General features: G+C 39.4%; 1 protein-coding gene across 7 annotated transcripts in view; it reads left to right on the top strand.

The window, feature by feature from the left end:
* LOC102734999 (general transcription factor II-I) overlaps window positions 1-20,802 on the top strand; it is a 110,443-nt gene that overhangs the window by 23,360 nt on the left and 66,281 nt on the right. For all 7 annotated transcript variants that reach the window (XM_081819586.1, XM_081819583.1, XM_081819585.1 and 4 more), the window contains exons 2-8: window positions 6,548-6,651; window positions 10,144-10,282; window positions 12,521-12,655; window positions 13,726-13,909; window positions 14,076-14,104; window positions 18,095-18,149; window positions 18,618-18,661. In XM_081819586.1, coding sequence (XP_081675712.1) covers window positions 6,553-6,651; window positions 10,144-10,282; window positions 12,521-12,655; window positions 13,726-13,909; window positions 14,076-14,104; window positions 18,095-18,149; window positions 18,618-18,661 — 685 coding nt within the window. In that variant the 5' untranslated portion in view covers window positions 6,548-6,552. The remainder of the gene's footprint in view (window positions 1-6,547; window positions 6,652-10,143; window positions 10,283-12,520; window positions 12,656-13,725; window positions 13,910-14,075; window positions 14,105-18,094; window positions 18,150-18,617; window positions 18,662-20,802) is intronic.

Raw genomic sequence — 20,802 nt, 5'->3', positions numbered from 1 at the left:
TTTTTTAAGATTTTATTTATTTATTTGTCAGAGAGCGAGAGAGCACAAGCAGGGGGAGCAGCAGGCAGAGGGAGAAGCAGACTCCCCGCCAGGCAAGGAGCCCAATGCAGGACTCGATCCCAGGACCCTGGGATCATGACTGGAGCGGAAGGCAGATGCTTAACTGCCTGAGCTGCCCAGGCGTCCCTGAAAAGTGTTTCTTAAGCGAGCAAGGAAATTCACCTACTTTGGTAGTATTGAGGTAGTCATAGTGATTAGGTCCTAGCTCTCCAAAAATGTTGGTGAGGCTGATAAATTTAGTATATTTTATTACTATGTTTTTTTAAATAATGTGCTTTTTAAAAGTAATCTTTACACCCAACATGAGGCTTAAACTCATGACCTTGAGATCAAGAGTCACATGCTGTATCAATTGAGCTAGCCAGGCACCCCAAATTTAGTCTATTTTAAACATTTCTGAGAACAGTGTAAAAATTTTGGCATTATGTATCAAGAGCTATAAAGATGTTAATACTACTTATGGGAGTGCCCGGGTGGTTCAGTCGGTTGGGCGTCCTAATCTTGATTTCAGTTCAAGTCGATCTCAGGGTCAAGGGAGATCTCAGGGTTCAGGGATCAAGCCCCGCATCAGGCTCTTGCTCAGTGGGTTGTCTGCTTGAGACATTCTTTCCCTCTGCCCCTCCCTTCCCTCCACTTGTGCTCTCTCTCTAAAAGTAAATAAATCTTTTTAAATAAAGATGCTCATATGAATCTATTTCAGTATTAAGAATTTTAAAATACGGAAATAAGACAAAAGATTTATGAAGATGTTCAGAGAAATTGTATGATTCTATTCTGATGGGCTATTATGTAGCTGTATAAATAATTCGTTCTGTAAGAATATGGAATGTGACCGAAGGTACATGATGCTAGTTGATCATTGTGGCAAGGTCGATGCACTGATTGTGGGTTAGCCTCTTTGGAATTTTACTGATTTATCTTGAGAATCTGTGTCTCTGATGTCTCACATGCATTTTAACTGTAGCATATCATAAAACTGTATTTGTGTGTTCCTCTCAGGAAACCTACCTTGTTACTCTATTCTGTGGGGATACTCTTATACCAGTAATCAATCCTTGGGAGGCTGGCAGTGAAGAATGCTCACATGGAGTTGGAATGGACCTTTGTATCCTGGTTTATGTTCCCTTAAGTTTTCTTTTTCCTTGGTTAACTCTGGTTACAGCTACCACCGTGGTGGCTCGAGGGGTCATGAGAATTACTTCTCGTCATTAAGCTTACCTGAGTTTACTCAACATAGTGTAGCCTCTAGAGCAGTATAGTTTTTGGTTTTTGTTTTTTTTTTAAGATTTATTTGACAGAGAGAGACACAGCGAGAGCAGGAACACAAGCTGGGGGAGTGGGAGAGGGAGAAGCAGACTCGCTGCTGAGCAGAGAGCCTGATGCAGGGCTCAGTCCCAGGACCCTGAGATCATGACCCAGGCTGAAGGCAGACGCTTAACGACTGAGCCACCCAGGCACCCCAGCAGTGTAGTTGTTGTGATGATGACCGTGATCTTCAATATAGCAGCCACTGGCTACATGTGGATATTGAGCACTTGAAAGGTGGCTAGTCGTACTGAAATTTTAAATTTTAATTAAAATAGTTACATGGGGCTATTAGCTACCATAGTACATCTCTAAAGGGATAATCCACGAGGTTGTTCCTTGACTGTTGGTCTTCTGCCTTTGATGACTGCTTTATAAAGAGATCACGTTTTCTCTTGTAAGCTCTTCATAAGGCCTCCTTTATTTTATTTTATTTTTTTAAAGATTTTATTTATTTGAGAGAGAGAGCACATGAGGGGGGGGAGGGTCAGAAGGAGAAGCAGACTCCCTGCTGAGCAGGGAGCCTGATGCGGGACTCAATCCCGGCACTCCAGGATCATGACCTGAGCTGAAGGCAGTCGCTTAACCAACTGAGCCACCCAGGCGCCCCATAAGGCCTCCTTTAGATATACATGGGGGAGCAGGCACTTTGTTACAAATCCAGAACCAGAAGTCATTTTCTTGTCTAACACGGGTTTAGTCTATGAATTGTCTCCGGTCAATTTTTCCTCCTTTTCTGTATATAGAAGATTCAGAGGGATCCATTCTTTTTTTTTTTTTTTTGTATTTACTGTCTTACAGAGTACATGATCATTTTGTTCATTTTCCTTTTTTTTTTTTTTTTTAAAGATTTTATTTATTTGAGAGAGAGGGAATGAGAGGGAGAGAGAGCACATGAGAGGGGGGAGGGTCAGAGGGAGAAGCAGACTCCCTGCTGAGCAGGGAGCCTGATGCAGGACTCATCCTGTGACTCCAGGATCATGACCTGAGCCGAAGACAGTTGCTTAACCAACTGAGCCACCCTGGCGCCCTGTTCATTTTCCTTTTTGTTCCAAAGAATATCCCTAATGAAGTTTAGAGATAGAAATATGCCTATTAGCATTTCTTGAGTAGAGAGCTGTCCCATTTTAGTTGCTTTCAGTGGTGATTTTTTTGTTGTTCATTTCTAGTCACACACGCACAAACCCTGTTTAAAATAAACCAGAAAAAAACTACATGGGTTCTGCTCAAGCGTTTTATGGGAACACTATCTCCTGTGAAGTTCTTTTTTTCTAGGCTCCATGAATATACTTGTATTTCGCTTTTGTGCTCTTTATTCTTTCTCCCTTATAGGGTTGTTGTGACTATGAAATAGGTAATGAATAAAGCATGATGGGTATAATGAATAGATCTTTCTTCTTTTTTTTTAGTCTGTCCAACTCCTATTTAAAATGAGGGGGACTCAAGGGACCCCTGGGTGGCTCAGTTGGTGAAGCCTCTGCCTTCGGCTCAGGTCATGATCCCAGGGTCCTGGGATTGAGTGCCTGCATCATGCTCCCTGCTCAGCGGGGAGCCTGCCTCTCCCTCTTCCCTTCCTCCTGCTCGTGCTTGCTCTCTCTCTGACAAATAAATGAATAAAATCTTAAAAAAAATAAAATGAGGGGGCTCATAAAAGGTTAGAGGTGAAAGGGGACTTTGAAGCAAGTGGTTGATATAGTGTCTCTGCTCACTGGAGGTCACAGAGCTGCTTCGTGGTTGGGGACCCACAACACGGTCTGCCAGCGCCTGTCATGCCTCATGCTCTGCTCTGTACACAGCCCGGCCTGGCGTGTGGCCCTGGCGTGTGGCCCTGGCGTGTGGCCCTGGTGTGTCGTCAGCATCACTGTGTGATGGCAGTTCCTTTCTGGGAAAGAGAAGAAAAGGGCAGTAGTTACTGGGTGAGGGGTGCAGGAGGAGTGTGTCTTGAAGAGTCTTGACTCAAGACTATCCAGGCAAATGGCCTCTTGGGACGGTCAAAGTTCAGAGAATTTCTGTTGTGATGCAAATGCACACTTTCTTGAGAGCAGAAAGCCCCAAACAGAATGCATCCTTCCCCATCAAGCCCTACTGGACTCGTCACCTCTAAGGTTCTTCCCATTGTTTAGTGCTCCAATGTTTCCTGAGAAGTTCTGGTAATGAAATAGGACCTCTGATCACCTGTGGCACCCCTCCAGGGCTGTCAGTGTGATGTCTGTCTCCCATTTCTTAATACTCATTGAGTGTGAATGACCTCATGGCGGATTTCCGGCAATTTAAGGTGAGAAGTAGAACAATCGCAGTAGGCAGAAAATTGTCCCCATGTTGTGTTCTGGCACTAAGAGTGGCTATAACCTTTGACACATTAAATTTGTGAAATGAGAACATGTCCGCCTTACCACGTCTCCTTTTTCTCTTTCTGGAGAATTGAAAGAAAAGTAAGAGTAGTAAGAAATCCTATGAACTTTCAGAAATAATGACAGTATATTCTAAGTGAATGTTATGATTATGGCAAAATAATATGCCTGTTTAGTTCATTTTGACTGAGCCACATTTTAATATAAATTTACTTAAACTCTTTTCCAGGTGAAAAGAATGAGACCTAGGCTGTTAGGGAAAGCAATTTCAGTGTTTTAAGCAATCTCTTGCTTAATACTGCTTTTCCTGATTCTATCTCTATTCAGGACAGAGATCTTGTTTTGGAAAACAAAATTGCTTCTATTTGTTCACAGATTCCGGGATAAGTATCAGTTGTTTTTGTTACTGTTTTTCATTGTAAAGTGTTACTTCGTAAGTATGTACACTTTGTTACTTGTTGATGCCCAAATATAGCCTAGTAGTTAACTCACATGGTAACAAATGGTAGAGCTAGGTCACCTTTTTTTTTTTTTTTTAAATAAGCTCAGTGCTCAACATGGGGCTTGAACTCACTACCCCAAGATCGAGAGTCACACGTTCTGCCGATTGAACCAGCCAGGTGCCCCTAGAAAAAGTTTTTTTTAGTATTAGTGGTTGTTTGTTTTGTTTTTTTGAGAGAGAGCTCAGGAACTGGAGTGAGAGGTGGAGGGGGAGGGGCAGAGGGAGAGGAGAAAGAATCTTAAGCAGGCTCCAAGCCCAACACGGTGTCCTCCACGGGGCTTGATCTCACTACCCTGAGATCATGACCTGAGCTGAAATCAAGAGTCAGACGCTTAACAGACTGAGCCACTCAGGCACCCCAGTATTAGTATTTTTAAAATAGGTTTTTGATTTTGGCTTCTTAGAGTGTCTTTATGCAGTATATTTTTGCTTTTTTCAATTTTCAATTTTTCTTTTTTAAGATTTTATTTATTTTTTTGACAGAGACACAGCAAGAGAGGGAACACAAGCAGGGGGAGTGGGAGAGGGAGAGAGAGAAGCAGGCTTCCCGCTGAGCAGGGAGCCTGACGTGGGGCTTGATCCCAGGACACTGGGATCATGACCTGAGCTGAAGGCAGACACCTAACCCACTGAGCCACCCAGGCACCCCTCAATTTTAAATTTTTATAAGATATACATAACAAAATTTACCATTTTAACCATTTTTAAATGTACAGCTCCCTGGCATTAAGTGCATTCATATTGTTCTGCAGCCATCACCATCATTTAGTTCCAGAACTTTTCATCATCCAAATAAAGTTCTGTGCACATTAACAATAAATCCCCACTACTCACTCCTCCTCGTCCCTGGCGATTACCGTTCTACTTTCTGTCTCTATGAATTAGACTGTTATGTAGGTATCTCATGGAATCATAATATTTGTCTTTTTTGTGTCTGGCTTATTTCACTTAGAATAATCTTTTCGAGGTTCATTTATGTTGTAGCATGTTTCAGAACTTCTTTCCTCTTTAAGGCTGAATTATGTATACCATTGTATGTATGTCTCCCATTTTGTGCATCCATTCAGCTGACAGTGGACATCTGGGTTGTTTCCACCTCTTGGCTATTGTGAATAATGCTTTTGTGAACATGAGTATAGACGTATCTGAGTGCCTGCTTTTGGTTTTGGGTATACACCCAGAAGTGGAATTGCTGTGTCATGGTAATTCTGTTTAACTTTTTTAGGAACTACCAAATTGTTTTCCATCCTGGATGCACCATTTTACATTCCTAAGAGCAGTGCACAAGGGTTCCAATTTCTCCACATCCTTGCCAATACTTACTGTTTAGTGTTTATGTGTTGCATTTTTATAGTGTTGGAGATTCAGCTGAGGCTCCTTGCTGATACCCAAGTATCAGAAAATGTTTTCTAAAGAGAGTAATAATGCTGTATTATAAAGCATTCTTAGATGTTATTGTCCTGCAACCGATTTCCTTCTTTTTTATTTTTATTTATTTTATTTTATTTTTTTTTAAAGATTTTATTTATTTGATAGAGAGAGACACAGCGAGAGAGGGAACACAAGCAGGGGGAGTGGGAGAGGGAGAAGCAGGCTTCCTGCCGAGCAGGGAGCCTGATGCGGGGCTCGATCCCAGGACTCTGGGATCATGACCTGAGCCGAAGGCAGACGCCTAACGACTGAGCCACCCAGGTGCCCCCAACCGATTTCCTTCTTAGTAAGAACAAAGAAATTCTCTTCACCCAGCCTCTGTCTGCCTTACCTACTCTGCGTGTGCCTGGGAGGAAGGGAACTTTGTATTTGTGTCCTGTGTTGAACTGTGATAAACTATCACTGGATCCTGGAGTGCTTCACCTCTAACTCTCACTTGGGATAATTTTTTTTTTTTTTTAATTTATTTGAGAGACAGAGTATGAGCTGGGGGAGAAGGAGAAGCAGGCTCCCCGCTGAGCAGGGAGCCCCACATGGGGCTCGATCCCAGGACCCCGGGATCGGGACCTGAGCTGAAGGCAGATGCTTAACCGACTGAGCCACCCAAGCGTCCCTCACTTGGGAGAAATTTTAACTGGTTGTGGGTGACATCTGAATTTATTTTGGGGATTATGCTGACCTAATTTTATGGAAATTAGTTGGAAATTTAGGGGATAGATTTTTCTATCTTAGAGGATGGGAGTTTTTGACAAATTGAATACTCAGCTTCTGAGTTTTTTTTTCTCTTAGGCAAGAAAACTGTAAATTAGGCAGTCTGTGGAGGAGTCTCACAGCTCTGAACATCTGTTTAGAAGGACCTTGTGAATTTCTGCCACTCACTTTCTTATTTCTTTCCTAGGGATCATGGCCCAAGTAGCAATGTCTACCCTGCCTGTTGAAGACGAGGAGTCCTCAGAGAGCAGGATGGTGGTGACGTTCCTTATGTCTGCTCTTGAGTCCATGGTGAGATGGCTTTATAGTTCTAGAAAATGTTTATAGTTGGATAGGATTGAGTTCGTGGGTGAGATTGATTTTTTTGTAAACATACATGGTTTTTGGTCTTTTAAGAAGATTTTTTTTGCTTGAATAGTAGTTACGGATTTAGACCTTTCAGATCATTTTATTACCATGTTTCAGAATTTTCTTAACTTACCTAAATGTTTACTTTGTTACATTAAATTTCAATTGTTTACCTACCAATATCTTAGGCAATTTCTTGTTGTGCAAGCATTAGCTTTGAATTTATGTGTTGTTACTCATAAATGAAGTTACTCAGAATGAGTTTGTATATTCTAGTGTGGCGCTGGTGTTTAATTGTATCTGTATAAAGAACACTGGCAGAATTCTGGGCCATAAGAGCATACTTACTATTTATATTCTTTATTGTGCTATGCGTTCGTAGTTGTCCTTACCCCACTACCTTTTACTAAATATGTTAGTGTGTTAGCTCTTTATTTTTAAGAAACCTGTATTGTATACACAATTATAGTAAACTATTAAGTATCCTTTTGCTGTATTTTTTTTATTACTGTGATGGTAGTAATAACAATTTGCTTAATCATGTTTTTATAGATCTATAGCGGGAAACCTAGTATTTCAGCTCATAGATTTATAAGCATCAGACTTAGGTATTTTCTGACACATTGAAATTAAATATATCCTAACTAGGAGAGGGCTATGTATTTCCCATCCTAAGTGTTGACTAGTATTAGATAGTATTTAACCTCACAGGTGTCAGTATGACAGAGTTTGCAGGTTTGTTGCCTTTCCCCATTAAGGCATTTTTTCCTTCTTTGTACTATTTGAGAATTTTGAAAAATTCTTTCCTTAAAGAATGTTAGTGGCTATATACTGTTATTTTTTTTTTAAACATTTTATTTATTTATTTGAGAGAGAGCACAAGCAAGGGGAGGGGCAGAAGGAGAGAGATAGACTCATAAGCAGACTCCCTGCTGAGCAGGGAGCCCCACCCCGGGCTCAATCCCAGGACCCCAGAATCATGACTTGAGCCGAAGGTAGACATTTAACTGACTGAGCCACCCAAGCGCCCCTAAATAATAGTTTAGAGATTAAATCCTACTCTAGCTTTGTTTTGTTTTGTTTTTTAAGATTTTATTTTATTTATTTGACACAGAGAGAGAGAGGGAGAGAGAGAGAGAGCACAAGCACGGGGAGTGGCAGGCAGAGGGAGAAGCAGGCTCCGTCTGAGCAGGGAGCGTGACGCGGGGCTCGATCCCAGGACCCTGGGATCATGACCTGAGCTGAAGACAGATGCTCAACTGACTGAGCCACCCAGGAATCCCTACTCTGGTTTTTCTTTTGTTTTTGTTTTTTAAAAGGTTTCTCATTTATTTGAGACAGAGAGCACGAGCAGAGGTAGGGACAGAGGGAGAGGGAGAGGCAGACTCCCTGCTGAGCACAAATTTAAAAAAAGAAGAAAAAATATATAATTATATATTTAACTCCATAAACAGCTTTTTTTTTTTTTTTTAAGATTTTATTTACTTATTTGACAGAAAGAGACACACAGCAAAAGAGGGAACACAAGCAGGGGGAGTGGGAGAGGGAGAAGCAGGCTTCCCGCTGAGCAGGGAGCCCGACGTGGGGCTCAATCCCAGGACCCTGGGACCATGACCTGAGCCGAAGGCAGACACTCAACCGACTGAGCCGCCCAGGTGCCCCTAAACAGCTTTTTTTTTTTTTTTTTAAGATTTTATTTATTAGAGAGAGAGAGAGAGAATGAGAGACAGCACTAGAGGGAAGAGGGTCAGAGGGAGAAGCAGACCCCCCGCTGAGTAGGGAGCCCGATGTGGGACTCGATCCCAGGACTCCAGGATCATGACCTGAGCTGAAGGCAGTTGCTTAACCAACTGAGCCACCCAGGCGCCCCTAAACAGCTTTTCTAATGCCTAAAATAAGTGAGGTATTTTTATGCATCAGTAGGGTAACATACTACTAACATAGTAGAAAAATAAGCAAACGGTATTTTAATTTACAGAGAAATAGCTAAGGTACAATACTCTTTAATTTTAATACCAACCAGTCAGTGGATTATTATTATTATTATTTTTAAAGATTTTATTATTTTTTTTAAGTAATCTCTACACCTGAAGTGGGGATCAGACTCAACAACCCCAAGATCAAGAGTTGTCATGCTCTACAGACTGAGCCAGCCAGGTGCTCTGAGTGGATTATTGATTATACTAAGATACCGTTTTAAAATTTTTCTGGAAAAGTTACACAGTATCATTTGTGAGAATATTTTGATTTAGATCTTCTAGAAGGTCAGATGGGAGTGTGAACTGATAGAATCTTCTTAGAAAGCGGTTTGCAGTAGGTTTTGAGAACCTTAAAAGTATTTACTTTCAGAGTCAGAAGTTTTTTTGACTCGCTTCATCTCTCTGACACTCTACACACAAATATTTTGTCCCCAGATTATTTCAGTGTTATTTTAAGGAGTGATAATTAGAATCACCAACATTGCCAGTAATGTTAGTACTAAAGAAAATAAAATGGAATGTTATGTAAGTGTTAAGATTTTTGAGAATTTTTAATTTCATAGGAATATACTTAGTAGAAGCCATACTTATTAAAAAAAAAAAATACCCCAACATGATTCCTATGGTGTATTCAGACAGAGATACTTCTGGATGTGGGATTATGTAGTGGATGTTGTGATGTGGCTTCAGATTTCCCTTTAGGACTGATGGCCTTGATCCTTCCAGCTGCTGGGAGGGTTTGAGGCTCCCTGGCCCAAGGTCTCCTGTTTCTTTGGGAGGGCGATCCCAGCTCCAGAACTCCCCAGATGCAGCTACACCAGCTATCAACTCCCTCTGCTGAATCCTGCGCCCCTCACATCTCATGAGTGTTGATATTGAGAGTACTCTCCAGTAAGCCTGGGTGTAAATCTGAGTCTGTTTCATGGGGATTTGACCTATAACAGATTACAAGGGATTTCTGCCTTTTTTCTTATATATTCTGTTTTTTCATGTTTAAAATAGGGGTTGAAAACCATATAGAAAGAGAGGTACCTTTAAAAAATGGTGACTCTTGGGCACCTGGGTGGCTCAGTCGTTAAGTATCTGCCTTCTGCTCAGGTCATGATCCTAGGGTCCTGGGATCTAGCCCCTTATCCGGCTCCCTGCTCAGCGGGAAGCCTGCTTCTCCCTCTCCTGCTCCTCCCCCCTGCTTGTGTTCCCTCTCTCGCTGTCTCTCTTTTTTTTCCTCTTGCTGTCTCTTTGTCTGTCAAATAAATAAATAAAATCTTTAAAAAAAATAAAAAAAATTAAAAATGGTGACTCTTTTTATATGATAATCTAAGGCCAGAAACTGGGAACTTCGTCTGATTTCAGATACTATAGAAAGACAATTGAAGTGATAATTTTTAATTTATCCAGCAGAAATAGTACTTTAAGACATCTGTATGTAATATAAGGTTTGCTATTTGTATTTTAGTGTAAAGAACTGGCCAAATCCAAGGCAGAAGTGGCCTGCATCGCGGTGTATGAAACAGATGTGTTTGTCGTTGGAACTGAAAGAGGACGTGCTTTTGTCAACACCAGAAAGGATTTTCAGAAAGATTTTGTAAAATACTGTAAGTGTTGTATTTTTATCTTTTGTATTTCATAAATATTGTGCCTAAATATTTATGGATAACAAATGTCATCTTATTTTCTAAAGCAGAATGAGATTTATACTAAAAGGAGGACTTTCTAAAATGTCTAGAGACACATTTCAAAATGCTCAAAATGTCCGTGACACGGTAATATATAAGGGTAAATACTGAAGAGTTTAAGAAAAATGGTAAATGTTTATCCTGTGTTCCTTGGTTGGCGTTACTTTGGATTAGTGCCACACCTGAGAAAAGAAGTAGAGAAATCTTGAATTGATTAAAGGTTCTTATTTAGTTATTTTCTTGATAGGTATTTGGCGTGTTAAACGCAAGTCCTTCTCTGTGCACAAAATTTGTGTAAGCACGCTGCAAAGTTAAACCAGTCTCTCTGATTCCCTCCATAGAATCAGCTTGTCAGGGTTCTCAGTGCATTTTGTGGTCCTCCGATTGGGAGTTCATCCAACTGGTGAAAATTTAACTCGATACTGAACAAACGCAGTAGAGAAGTTTGCTGTAGGCTATTACTGCCTATGGTCTTACACAGTCAGACTGGTTTTATATCCTTGTTTAACCTCACACTGCCTGCCAGTCTCATATTGTCTCAGTGATACAGCCTCTTCTTAAACATGGAAAGAGAACAAAATGGTGGGGATGTCTGCAGGCATATTGTGTGTGTGTGTGTGTGTGTGTCTGTCTGTCTGTCTGTCTGTCTTTAAGTGCCAAACTTAAATTTCCACTATCAAGTTAGATCCAATTCATGATAAATTGAACAGATCGTGGGTAAATAGTTTTCTTAATTCATTAGTTCAATTCTCAATTGTATTTTTAGTCCTTTTAAAAAAAGCATATCTTCTCTACACTGCAGGCTCCCTCCACGCCCCACTATAATCTTTCAAGCTTTATATATAATCTATTTAGTATAATCTATTTAAATTTTTTTCATTATTTCTGATCGTTTTGAGAATTTTTAAGGCTTTGATCATGTTTGTATATTTAAGTTTATAGTAATAATGTTGTTTTGATTATGTGTATATCAGCTGCCATCTGTCCCATGAATACTATAATCCCACTGGCAGCTGTGTTTATATTTCTGTTCCCTATACTGACTTGCTTATGTGGTTCTCCAGTGGTTAGAACTAAGCATTAGGGGAATTGTCCTCAGTTGCAAATTGTAGTCCCTGCCTATTAGTATTCATAGTTTCTTTTTGTTACCAGTAATTTAATGCCCTAGAGAATAATCTTTGGATGTAATTCTCAAGTACATAATATTTGTTTATATAAAGTATTTTGTAGATAAGGATCAGTAGTGGTCTTCTGAAACCTAATCAATAGGTTTATGAGTTAGTTTTACAATTTCTTGGGGAGAATTCTCTTTCCCAGGGTTTGGAAAAGCACTGTCCAGGAGCAATGAGATGATATTAATCACTCATAATTTAAAATGTTTTAGTTAATGACAGTAAGAAAGAGAAACAAGTGAAATTTATTTTAGTGGTTATAGTTAACCCAGTATATTTAAAACATTGTCATTTAACATGTAATCAACATAAAAATGATTAATGGGATATTTTGCATAGTCTTCTGTACTAAGTTTTCAAAATCCAGTATGTATTGCAAATTTACCACACATCGTGATTTGGACTGGTACATTTCAGGTGCTCAGTAGCCACAGGTGTCTAGTGGCTATGTGTTGGATTTTTTGAACCTGGAATGTTTTTTGTGATGGTGATAATCTCATATTTAAGTTTGTAGGTGATAAATTACTCTAAAGATAACTTTTTGCTTTTTAAACTAGTAGCTAATTTTTACTTTACAGAATTTTTAGTTATAGCTGCAATTATTTCAGAGATGATGACCGTTTATATTCAAGTCATTTGTTGTAGGTTTTTATTTTGAAATGCCCCCTCCTCTCCTTTTTTTTTTTAAGATTTTATTTATTTGAGAGAGGGAGAGCATGCACCCCCATATGGGGAGGGGCAGAGGGAGAGGGAGAAGCAGGCTACCCGCCAGTAGGGAACCTGACACTGAGCTCAATCCTGGGACCCTGAGATCATGATCTGAGCTGAAAGCAGCCATTTAACCGACTGAGCCTCTCAGGCTCCCCTCTTTCTGTCTTTTTATAACAAATCATAAATATTAGAATATTAGAAAAAAGTATTCTTACGGAAAGGCAAATACTAAGATAATGGATAAGAGCCTTTTATATCGTTAATTATTTTGCAGGTGTTGAAGAAGAAGAAAAGGCTGCAGAGATGCATAAGATGAAATCTACAACCCCGGCGAATCGGATGAGTGTAGATGCTGTAGAGATTGAGACGCTCAGAAAAACAGTTGAAGACTATTTCTGCTTTTGCTATGGTAAGGTTATACACTTGAATTTTCTAAAAGAGACATATAATTGAGTTTGCTAAAGGGTAAATTGTGTAACTGGTTTCACAAACTGCACATTTTGACAAACTTCAGTTTGAGTCAGTTTCCAAACAGTGGGTTAACATCAGGAATGACCTTACTTCCCATTTCTTATTTGAAGAAACCCAGAAACAAACAAATGTACCTATTAGAGCTGTGGGGTAGGGTTTTTTTTTTTTCTTTTTACGAGCTGTTTTAGGTTTATAGGAAAAGGAAGAGGGAGATAGATTTCCCATGTACTCCCTGGCCCAGTACCTGCATAGATCCCTCCCACTATCAACTCCCCCACTCCCTTCCCCAGAGAACCTACATTAACACATCATAATCATCCAAAGAGAACTGTGTATTTTTGCCCTGTGTGCTGATCTCACCAATTTCCTGAAGAAAACACCTTTTGTTAGTCTAAACACATGGTAAACAAAGCTCTTAAGAAAACAGTGGAAGGGAGAAGATACTGGTTACACTGTGAGGTTGTAGGTAAAATTCATATCTGGGGAATAGGGTTTCTAGAATCTGTGGACTCACTGCCTGATATACACAGACAGTGTGGTAGAACACACTCAGTTGTGAATGTCCGTTGTATTTATCTAATTAAAGTTTTCAATGAGAATATTGGCCAAAAATCGCCTGATATTTTATGGTAACGGTAGGAGCTGTTAGGTTTCCATGTTCTAAGGCTGAACTGTTTATGTAAAGATTGTATTATACCAGGGTGAGGCTATTGTAAAGAAAGACAGTAGTGGAAGAAATCAGCCATTGTTACTTTTGCTTTGTATAGATTTTATATAAATATTTTACATACTTTTCATTTTGGCCTTTTGGATCTGTTTCAGGCTTAGAACTTCGAACATGGGAATAGGGCCCTCTGATATTTCGAATTTGTTTTAAAATCGGATATTACAAAATAACATGAGTGCTGTTTGTTCAGCCATGATAAACTAATGTTGGTTTTGTTTTTTAATCTCACCATTTAATGATGTTTATCCTCTTTCTACCTCACATCTGTCCCTCACCCCCAGGGAAAGCTTTAGGCAAATCAACAGTGGTACCTGTTCCATATGAGAAGATGCTACGAGATCAGTCCGCTGTGGTCGTGCAGGGGCTTCCGGAAGGAGTTGCCTTTAAACACCCCGAGAACTACGATCTTGCCACCCTGAAATGGATTTTAGAGAACAAAGCAGGGATTTCATTTATCATAAAGAGGTGAAGTACTTTATCCCTTGCCCATCAGCAGTTTTGTATATAAAGTTGAATATTCGGCTTATTTTAATATATTTTTAAAATTCTTGTTTACTGTAGAAGTTATTTAAATTTATGCTTTTTTGTTTTGTATATTCATGTGTAGTTTTTTTGTTTTGTTTTAATGCAGACCTTTCCTAGAGCCAAAGAAGCACCTAGGTAAGTGATTACTTTGTTTCCAGATAGTTCTAAACCTGTTGGGCCAAATTAAACACATTTTTCTGATTTCTCTTTTATTTTGAGAATATGATGTAAGACCTCTTGGAGTAGGGTGTTCTATATAAACCAGTGAAAAGTCACTGAGCTGAAAAAAGTAGACTTGTTTTTTGTTTTTAGCTCTGCTACTTTCTTTATGATCTAGTCAAGGTTTTACCCTGGCACCATGTTAGATCATATACTGGATCTGCCCTCATTTCCCAGAATTAAGAGGATGACTCAATTACCTAGCGTTCATTGAACGGGCGCAGAATTGTTGGGCACGAGATTGGATGGGGAGGGGATACACAGCCATGCATCAGGCAGTGAAGCTTTGGAGTGCTGGTAGTTTAATGGAAGAGATAAAAAGCCCATAAAGTCACCATAGCAAGAGCATAACCTACACACTGTACAAATGGTTAGAGAAGGTACTGTGGAAGTTCGTTGGAGGAAGGATTCGTTTATAACCCAGGAAGGCTTTCAAGTTGAAGAGGGCATTAAGATGGGCCCTTGAAGAATGAGGAGGATTTCAACAGGACTTCCTTTTGGGAAGTTTGAGCCATTGCATTTGAAGGGAAAAGTGATTTTTAGAAGACTGGTGCCCTTTGGAGGCAGGTTTATTTGAGACTTTTGAAAATAAATGACCATTATCATTGGTAGTCTCTTAACCAGTGTAAGGAAGAAAGGACAAAATAATATATATATATATCCATATTTTATTGTTTGTTAAATAACCTTCGTTTTCTTCTCATCACGATGAAAAGATTACTATTTCAGATGCTTTATTGAGGTATAATTGGTACAACATAAAATTCACCTGTTTTAAGTATATAATTCAGTGGGCTTTAGTAAATTTATAATGACAGAGTTTACAAAGTTTTACAGTCATTGCCGTCTAATTTCAGAATATTTTCATCCTCATCTCTTATTATTTCCATGAATGTTATATAAATTAGATACATAGTGTATATCCTTTTAGATTGTCTTCTTTCACTCAGCATAGTTCAGTTGAGGCTCATCCAAATCGTTGGGTGTATCAATAGTTACTTCTTTTTTCTTGCTGAATGGTAAGTATTCCTACATATGAATATACCACTCATTTATCCATTCACAGGTTGATAGGCCTTTAGATTGTTTCCACTGAACTGTTACGAAAAATACTACCATAGACCTACTTGAGTAAGTTTTTGTCTGGACATATGCTTTAATTCCTCTTGGGTATATATACCTAGGAGTAGAATTGCTGAGTCATAGACTAATTTTACATTTAGCTTTAGGAAGACTGCCAAGTTGCCCTCTAGGTGCCTGCACCATTTTAATTTTATGTTCCTCCTGCCATTGTCTGAGGATTCCAGTTTCTCCGCGTCCCCGTCAGCACTTGGTACTGTCTTTTTGGTTTTAACCATCCTAATGGGTGTGAAGTGCTGTGTCACGGTGGTTTGGATTTGCATATCCCTAATTACTAATAAAGTTGAGTATCTTTTCATGTGCTTAGTGACCATGTGTATCCTTTGGAGTAAGGTCTGTTCAGGTCCTTTCCATGTGTTTTTATTGGGTTATTTGTAGTTTTATTATTGAGTTGTAAGAATTCTTAATATATTTTTGATACAGATATTTTCTCCAGTTTTACAAGTTGTCTTTTGACAGTGTCCTGTGAGGAACAAAAGTTTTTAATTTTTACAAAGCCTGATTTAGTCTTTCCTCATTTGTGCTTTTGATCTTGTTTCCAAGATTGTCTGTTGCCTGACACAAGGTCATGAGGATGTGTCCTGTTTTCTTCTGTAAGTTTTATAGCCTGCGTTGTTACATTTGGATCTGTGGTCAGTTTTGAGTTAATTTTTGCATATGGCACATGGTAAGGTTGTAAATTCCATTTTTTGCATGTGGCTATCCAGTTGTTCCAGCACAGTTTGTTGAAAAGACCATCCTTTCTCCCCAGAAGTGCTTCAGCATTTTTGTTGAAAGTTAGTTGACCCTGTGTGTTTGTTTCTGGACTTCTACACAGTGGATCATGTTGTATGTGAATCAGGACAGTTTACCTCTTTGCAATCTTAATGCTTTTTATTTATTAATCTTGTTACTCTAGCCAGAATGTCCAATACAATATTGAATGGAAGTGGTGATAGCAGACCTCACCTTCTCAATATTAGGAGGAAGACATTTGGGCTCTTGTCATTATGTTAGCTGTTGTTTTTTGGTAGATGTCCTTTTTAAGATTGAGAAAGTAAAGATTTATTGTCTTGTTTAAATTAAAATTCCGAATTTTGTTAAGCAGTATTTTTTCCTGAAGTGTTCTAGGTTAGTTTTAATCTGCCATTTGTAGTTTTTGAAGTTTTCTACTCTAGAGACTTCTTTTGAAACATTGGGGCCTGGTTGTTAACTAAAGAATGTTCCTATAGGGTGTTTACACTGAATGGTGCAAGCAGGGGGGTTTGTATGACTCTGTTTTTTTTATCATACCGACTGTCAAAGTAATTGGGAAGTTGCGATTGTAATGGGATGTTTTCCAGTTTTTAAAGTTTTTAATAACTTTGTTATTATTTGTATAAAGATTTTATTTATTTATTTATTTGAAAGAGAGAGAGAGAGAGAGAGAGCCCACACGAGTGGGGGCAGGGGCAGAGAGAGAGGGGTGAGCAGACTCCCTGCTGAGCAGGGAGCCAGATGCGGGGCTCGATCCCAGGACCCTGAGATCACCACCTGAGCCAAAGGCAGATGCTTAACTGACTGAGCCACCCAGGTGCCCCTTGTTGACTTATTATTGACATAAGATAAACTACCCATATTTAAAATGTACGGTTTGCTTAATTTTGATACACATATACACTGTGAAAACCATCAGTATAGTCAAGACAATGAACATATCTTTCACACCCAAGTTTGCTCTCAGCCCTTGGTAATTCCTTCCTTTTGTTTCTCCCTGCCCTTAATCCCAGGTCGCCATTGATGATGTCATGGTGGATTTATTTGCATTTTCTAGTTTTTTAAAATAGTAATGGAATCATAGTAGGTACTATGTTTTGGTTTTGCTTCTTAATTTTGAGATTTATCCCTGTTGTTCAGCTGATGAGTATTCCAGTGTATAGGTATACTCCAATTATTTACCCATTTACCTGTCCATGAAAATTTGGGTTTCTATTTCTTGGCTGTTATAAAGAAGACCGCTCTGAATATTTCAGTGCAAGTCTTCATGTGGACATACATTTGGGTAAATACCTAAAATTGGAGTGGCACATGGTATCTACGTATATACTTTTTAAAGAATGTGCTGAACTGGTTTTCAATGTGATTTACTCCATTTGGTGTTCCCACCGACAGTGAGAGTCCCAGTTGTTCTATATCTTTATCAGTATTTGGTGGCATCAGTCTCTCTTTACCTTTTTTTTTTTTTTTTTTGCAGACATAAAATTCATGTTGTTGTTTTTTTTAAATATAAAATTCATGGTTTTGAAGTATGTAGTTCAGTGGGTTTTAGTGTATTTCCAAGGTGGACAGCTGTCACCACAATCTAATTTGAGAACATTTTCATCACCCCCAAATAGAAATCCCGTACCTATTAGCCAGTCACTGTTTGCCAGTTCCGAGCCAGATACACCCCTAACAGAAATCTTTATCAGCACTCCTGTATCACTGGAGGCTTTCCCATGTTGCTGGAGTAATAATACATTGCTGTATTTGTTTCAACGATAAAAATTTGAGCTTTTTCCTTAAGGGGAGAGGGTGCTGGTGGGTGAGGAGATGAAAGCTGTTGGACGATCCTCATCCCCACCTCCCCTCTTCACAAGGGGAGAATGAAGGACACTGTTGTGTGGATTCACACGGCACTCACCCCAGTGTGACCCAGGGCTGCAGGCGCTCCTGCCCTCACCCATTCTCTGTTTAAGAACGTTGGAAATATTAGTCCCATTGAAAGTGTTGGCAAAACCTAAATCTTACTGTTTCTTTTGTACATAGGTGGTCGCGTGATGGTAACAGATGCTGAAAGGTCCATGCTGTCTCCAGGTGGAAGGTAAAGCACAGTTCATCAGTACAAGTAAACCTCCACACCCCAGCGACTTTAGTTTTTAGAATCTTGAGGTATTAGAATATTAAAAAGGCCCATAGCACACGTCTTGAAGGTTAATATTCAGCTGATTCATTTGGGGTCCTATGAAAATGCAGTTTTTGACTGAGTAGTTCCTGGGGGAAGCTAAAAGCATAGGTTGATAACCACGTTCAGAAGAGGAGGGCCCGTCGAGTAAAGTGGAATTTGCAAGTTATTGTGCTATCCTACGTTGTTATATGTTTTTCCCCAAAAGATTGATTGGAATTAAAGTACTAAACTCAGTGGACAAGTTACATTTATGCAAGAAATAAGTATGTAAATTTAACGTTGAGTCAGGTTTGCATTGACCTTGGTCAGGTGAATGATTTACGTGTTGGTGTGTGGATGGCCCGCGTCAGTGCACAGCTTCATCACGCCTTCTTTTCCTTTCAGCTGTGGCCCAGTCAAAGTGAAAACTGAACCCACAGAAGATTCTGGTATGTACTAGCGCTTTTAGAATCCCACTATGAAGTAAGGGAGCCTTTTCCTTAATTTAGAAGGTTGTATTTTGACTCGTTACTTACTGTGATTTTTTTTTTTTTTTATGTTTTGATGAGAAGCAGACAGAACAAATTTATTCCAACAGTGACATTATTTTTTTAATTTTTTTTTTTAAAGATTTTATTTGACAGAGAGACACAGCAAGAGAGGGAACACAAGCAGGGGGAGTGGGAGAGGGAGAAGCAGGCTCCCTGCTGAGGTATTGCTGTCCCCCCCCCCCCCCGATGTGGGGCTCGAACCCAGGACCCTGGGATCAGGACCTGAGCTAAAGGCAGAGGCTTAACCACCTGAGCCACCCAGGTGCCCCAACATTATTTCTTAATGTTACCAAATATTATACTAAAACCTGAAAAGTTTAGTTACTGAATGGTAGCCATAAGTTTGTTGCTAACTACCTGTTAGTAAACAAAATTTGTTACTAGGTTCCCCCCAATTATATAAGAATAATAGTGTAAAATGTCAGCTCTTTCTACAGTGCTTTTTACACAAGCCAAGCAAATATCTCCTTACTCTCCCCGCCCCCTCCATCCCCCTGTTTCTACTCTCCAAGGAGGTTGCTTTTAACTCTACGCTGGTTTTTTTGCCTTCAGTTTCTTATTTTTAAATGTCAGCTTGTACAGTTATTTCATACAGATTTTTTTGGGTAACTTTATTGAGGTACAGTTTGCTGCCAAATTCACCTGCCCCAAGTATAAAATTCAGTGATGTTGGGTACATACTGAGTTTTGCAGTGATCACCATAATCTATTGTTGGAACATTTCTGTCATCCCAAATGGAAACCTGGTGCCCAAGTAGAAACTGTGTTCCCACCATTAGTCTAATTTTGGGTTTTGTAGGGGACCTGGACATTGCATATGAGTGGAATCCTACAATAGGGAGTTTTACATTTTGCTTCTTTTACTCTGCATCGTGTTGGGAGGCTCATCTTCAAAAATAGTTGTAGTGTACATAAGTAGTTCATACCTGAATAGTATTCCATTGTACAGATACACTACCTTTTCTTTATCCAATCTGTTTACCATTTGGTGGACATTTGAGTTGTTCCCACTTTCTGGCTGTTCTGAATAACATGGCTGTCAACATTCACATATTTGTCTTTGTTAGGAAAATACGTTTGTCTTCATTTCTCTTGGGTAGATAGATACCCAGGAGTAAATTGCTGGTTCTATGGTAACTCTGTGCTTAACTTACAAGCAACTGACAAATTGTTTTCCAAAGTGGCTGTAAGTTCTTAGCAACAGTGTATGGGGGTTTCAGTTTCTCTGTATCTTGGCCAACATGTGGTATTGTCTGTCTTTTTTGATAATAGCAATTCTAGTGAGTATGAAGTGGTATCTCATTGTGTGGGGTGTTTTTTTTTAATGCTTTTAAATAGACATTTTATTTTTAGAGCAGTTTTAGGTTCACAACAAAATGGAACAAAAAATATAGAGGGTGTTTTCATGGATCTTCTACCCTGCACATGAAAACCCTCCCTCCCACGATTAACATCCCACATTAGAGTGGTATTAGAAATGATGAACCAGGAGTGCCTGCGTGGCTCAGTCGTTAAGTGTCTGCCTTCGGCTCAGGTCATAATCCCAGGGTCCTGGGATCGAGCCCCGTGTCGGGCTCCCTGCTCCTAGGAGAGCCTGCTTCTCCCTCTCCCTCTGCCTGCCGCTCTGCCTACTTGTGCTCTCTCTCTCTGTCAAATAAATAAATCTTAAAAATAAACAAACAAATAAATAAATAATGATGAGCCATTATCACCCAGAGTCCATAGCTTACATTAGGGATCAGTCTTGTGCATTTTGTGGGTTTTGATAAATGCATAATGACATGCATTCACTATTACAGAGCATACAGAAGAGTTCCACTGCCCTAAAAATCTCTGTCCTCTGCCTTTTCATCCGTCTCTCTTCTCTAACACCTGGCCATCAATCACTGATCTTTTTACTGCCTCCATTGTTTTGCCTTTTTTAGAATGTCCTAGAATTGGGATTTTAATTGCATTTTCCTAACGATGTTGAACATCATTTTATGTGCTCATTAGTTACTTCTATATTGGTTTGATGAAATGTCTTTTTAAATCTTTTG

Source organism: Leptonychotes weddellii, chromosome 5 (genome assembly GCF_054177405.1).
Source record: "Leptonychotes weddellii isolate Sample4059 chromosome 5, ASM5417740v2, whole genome shotgun sequence".
Taxonomy (NCBI): domain Eukaryota; kingdom Metazoa; phylum Chordata; class Mammalia; order Carnivora; family Phocidae; genus Leptonychotes; species Leptonychotes weddellii.
The sequence above is the reverse complement of the archived record's forward strand: the minus strand, read 5'-3'. Positions and strand labels throughout refer to the sequence as shown.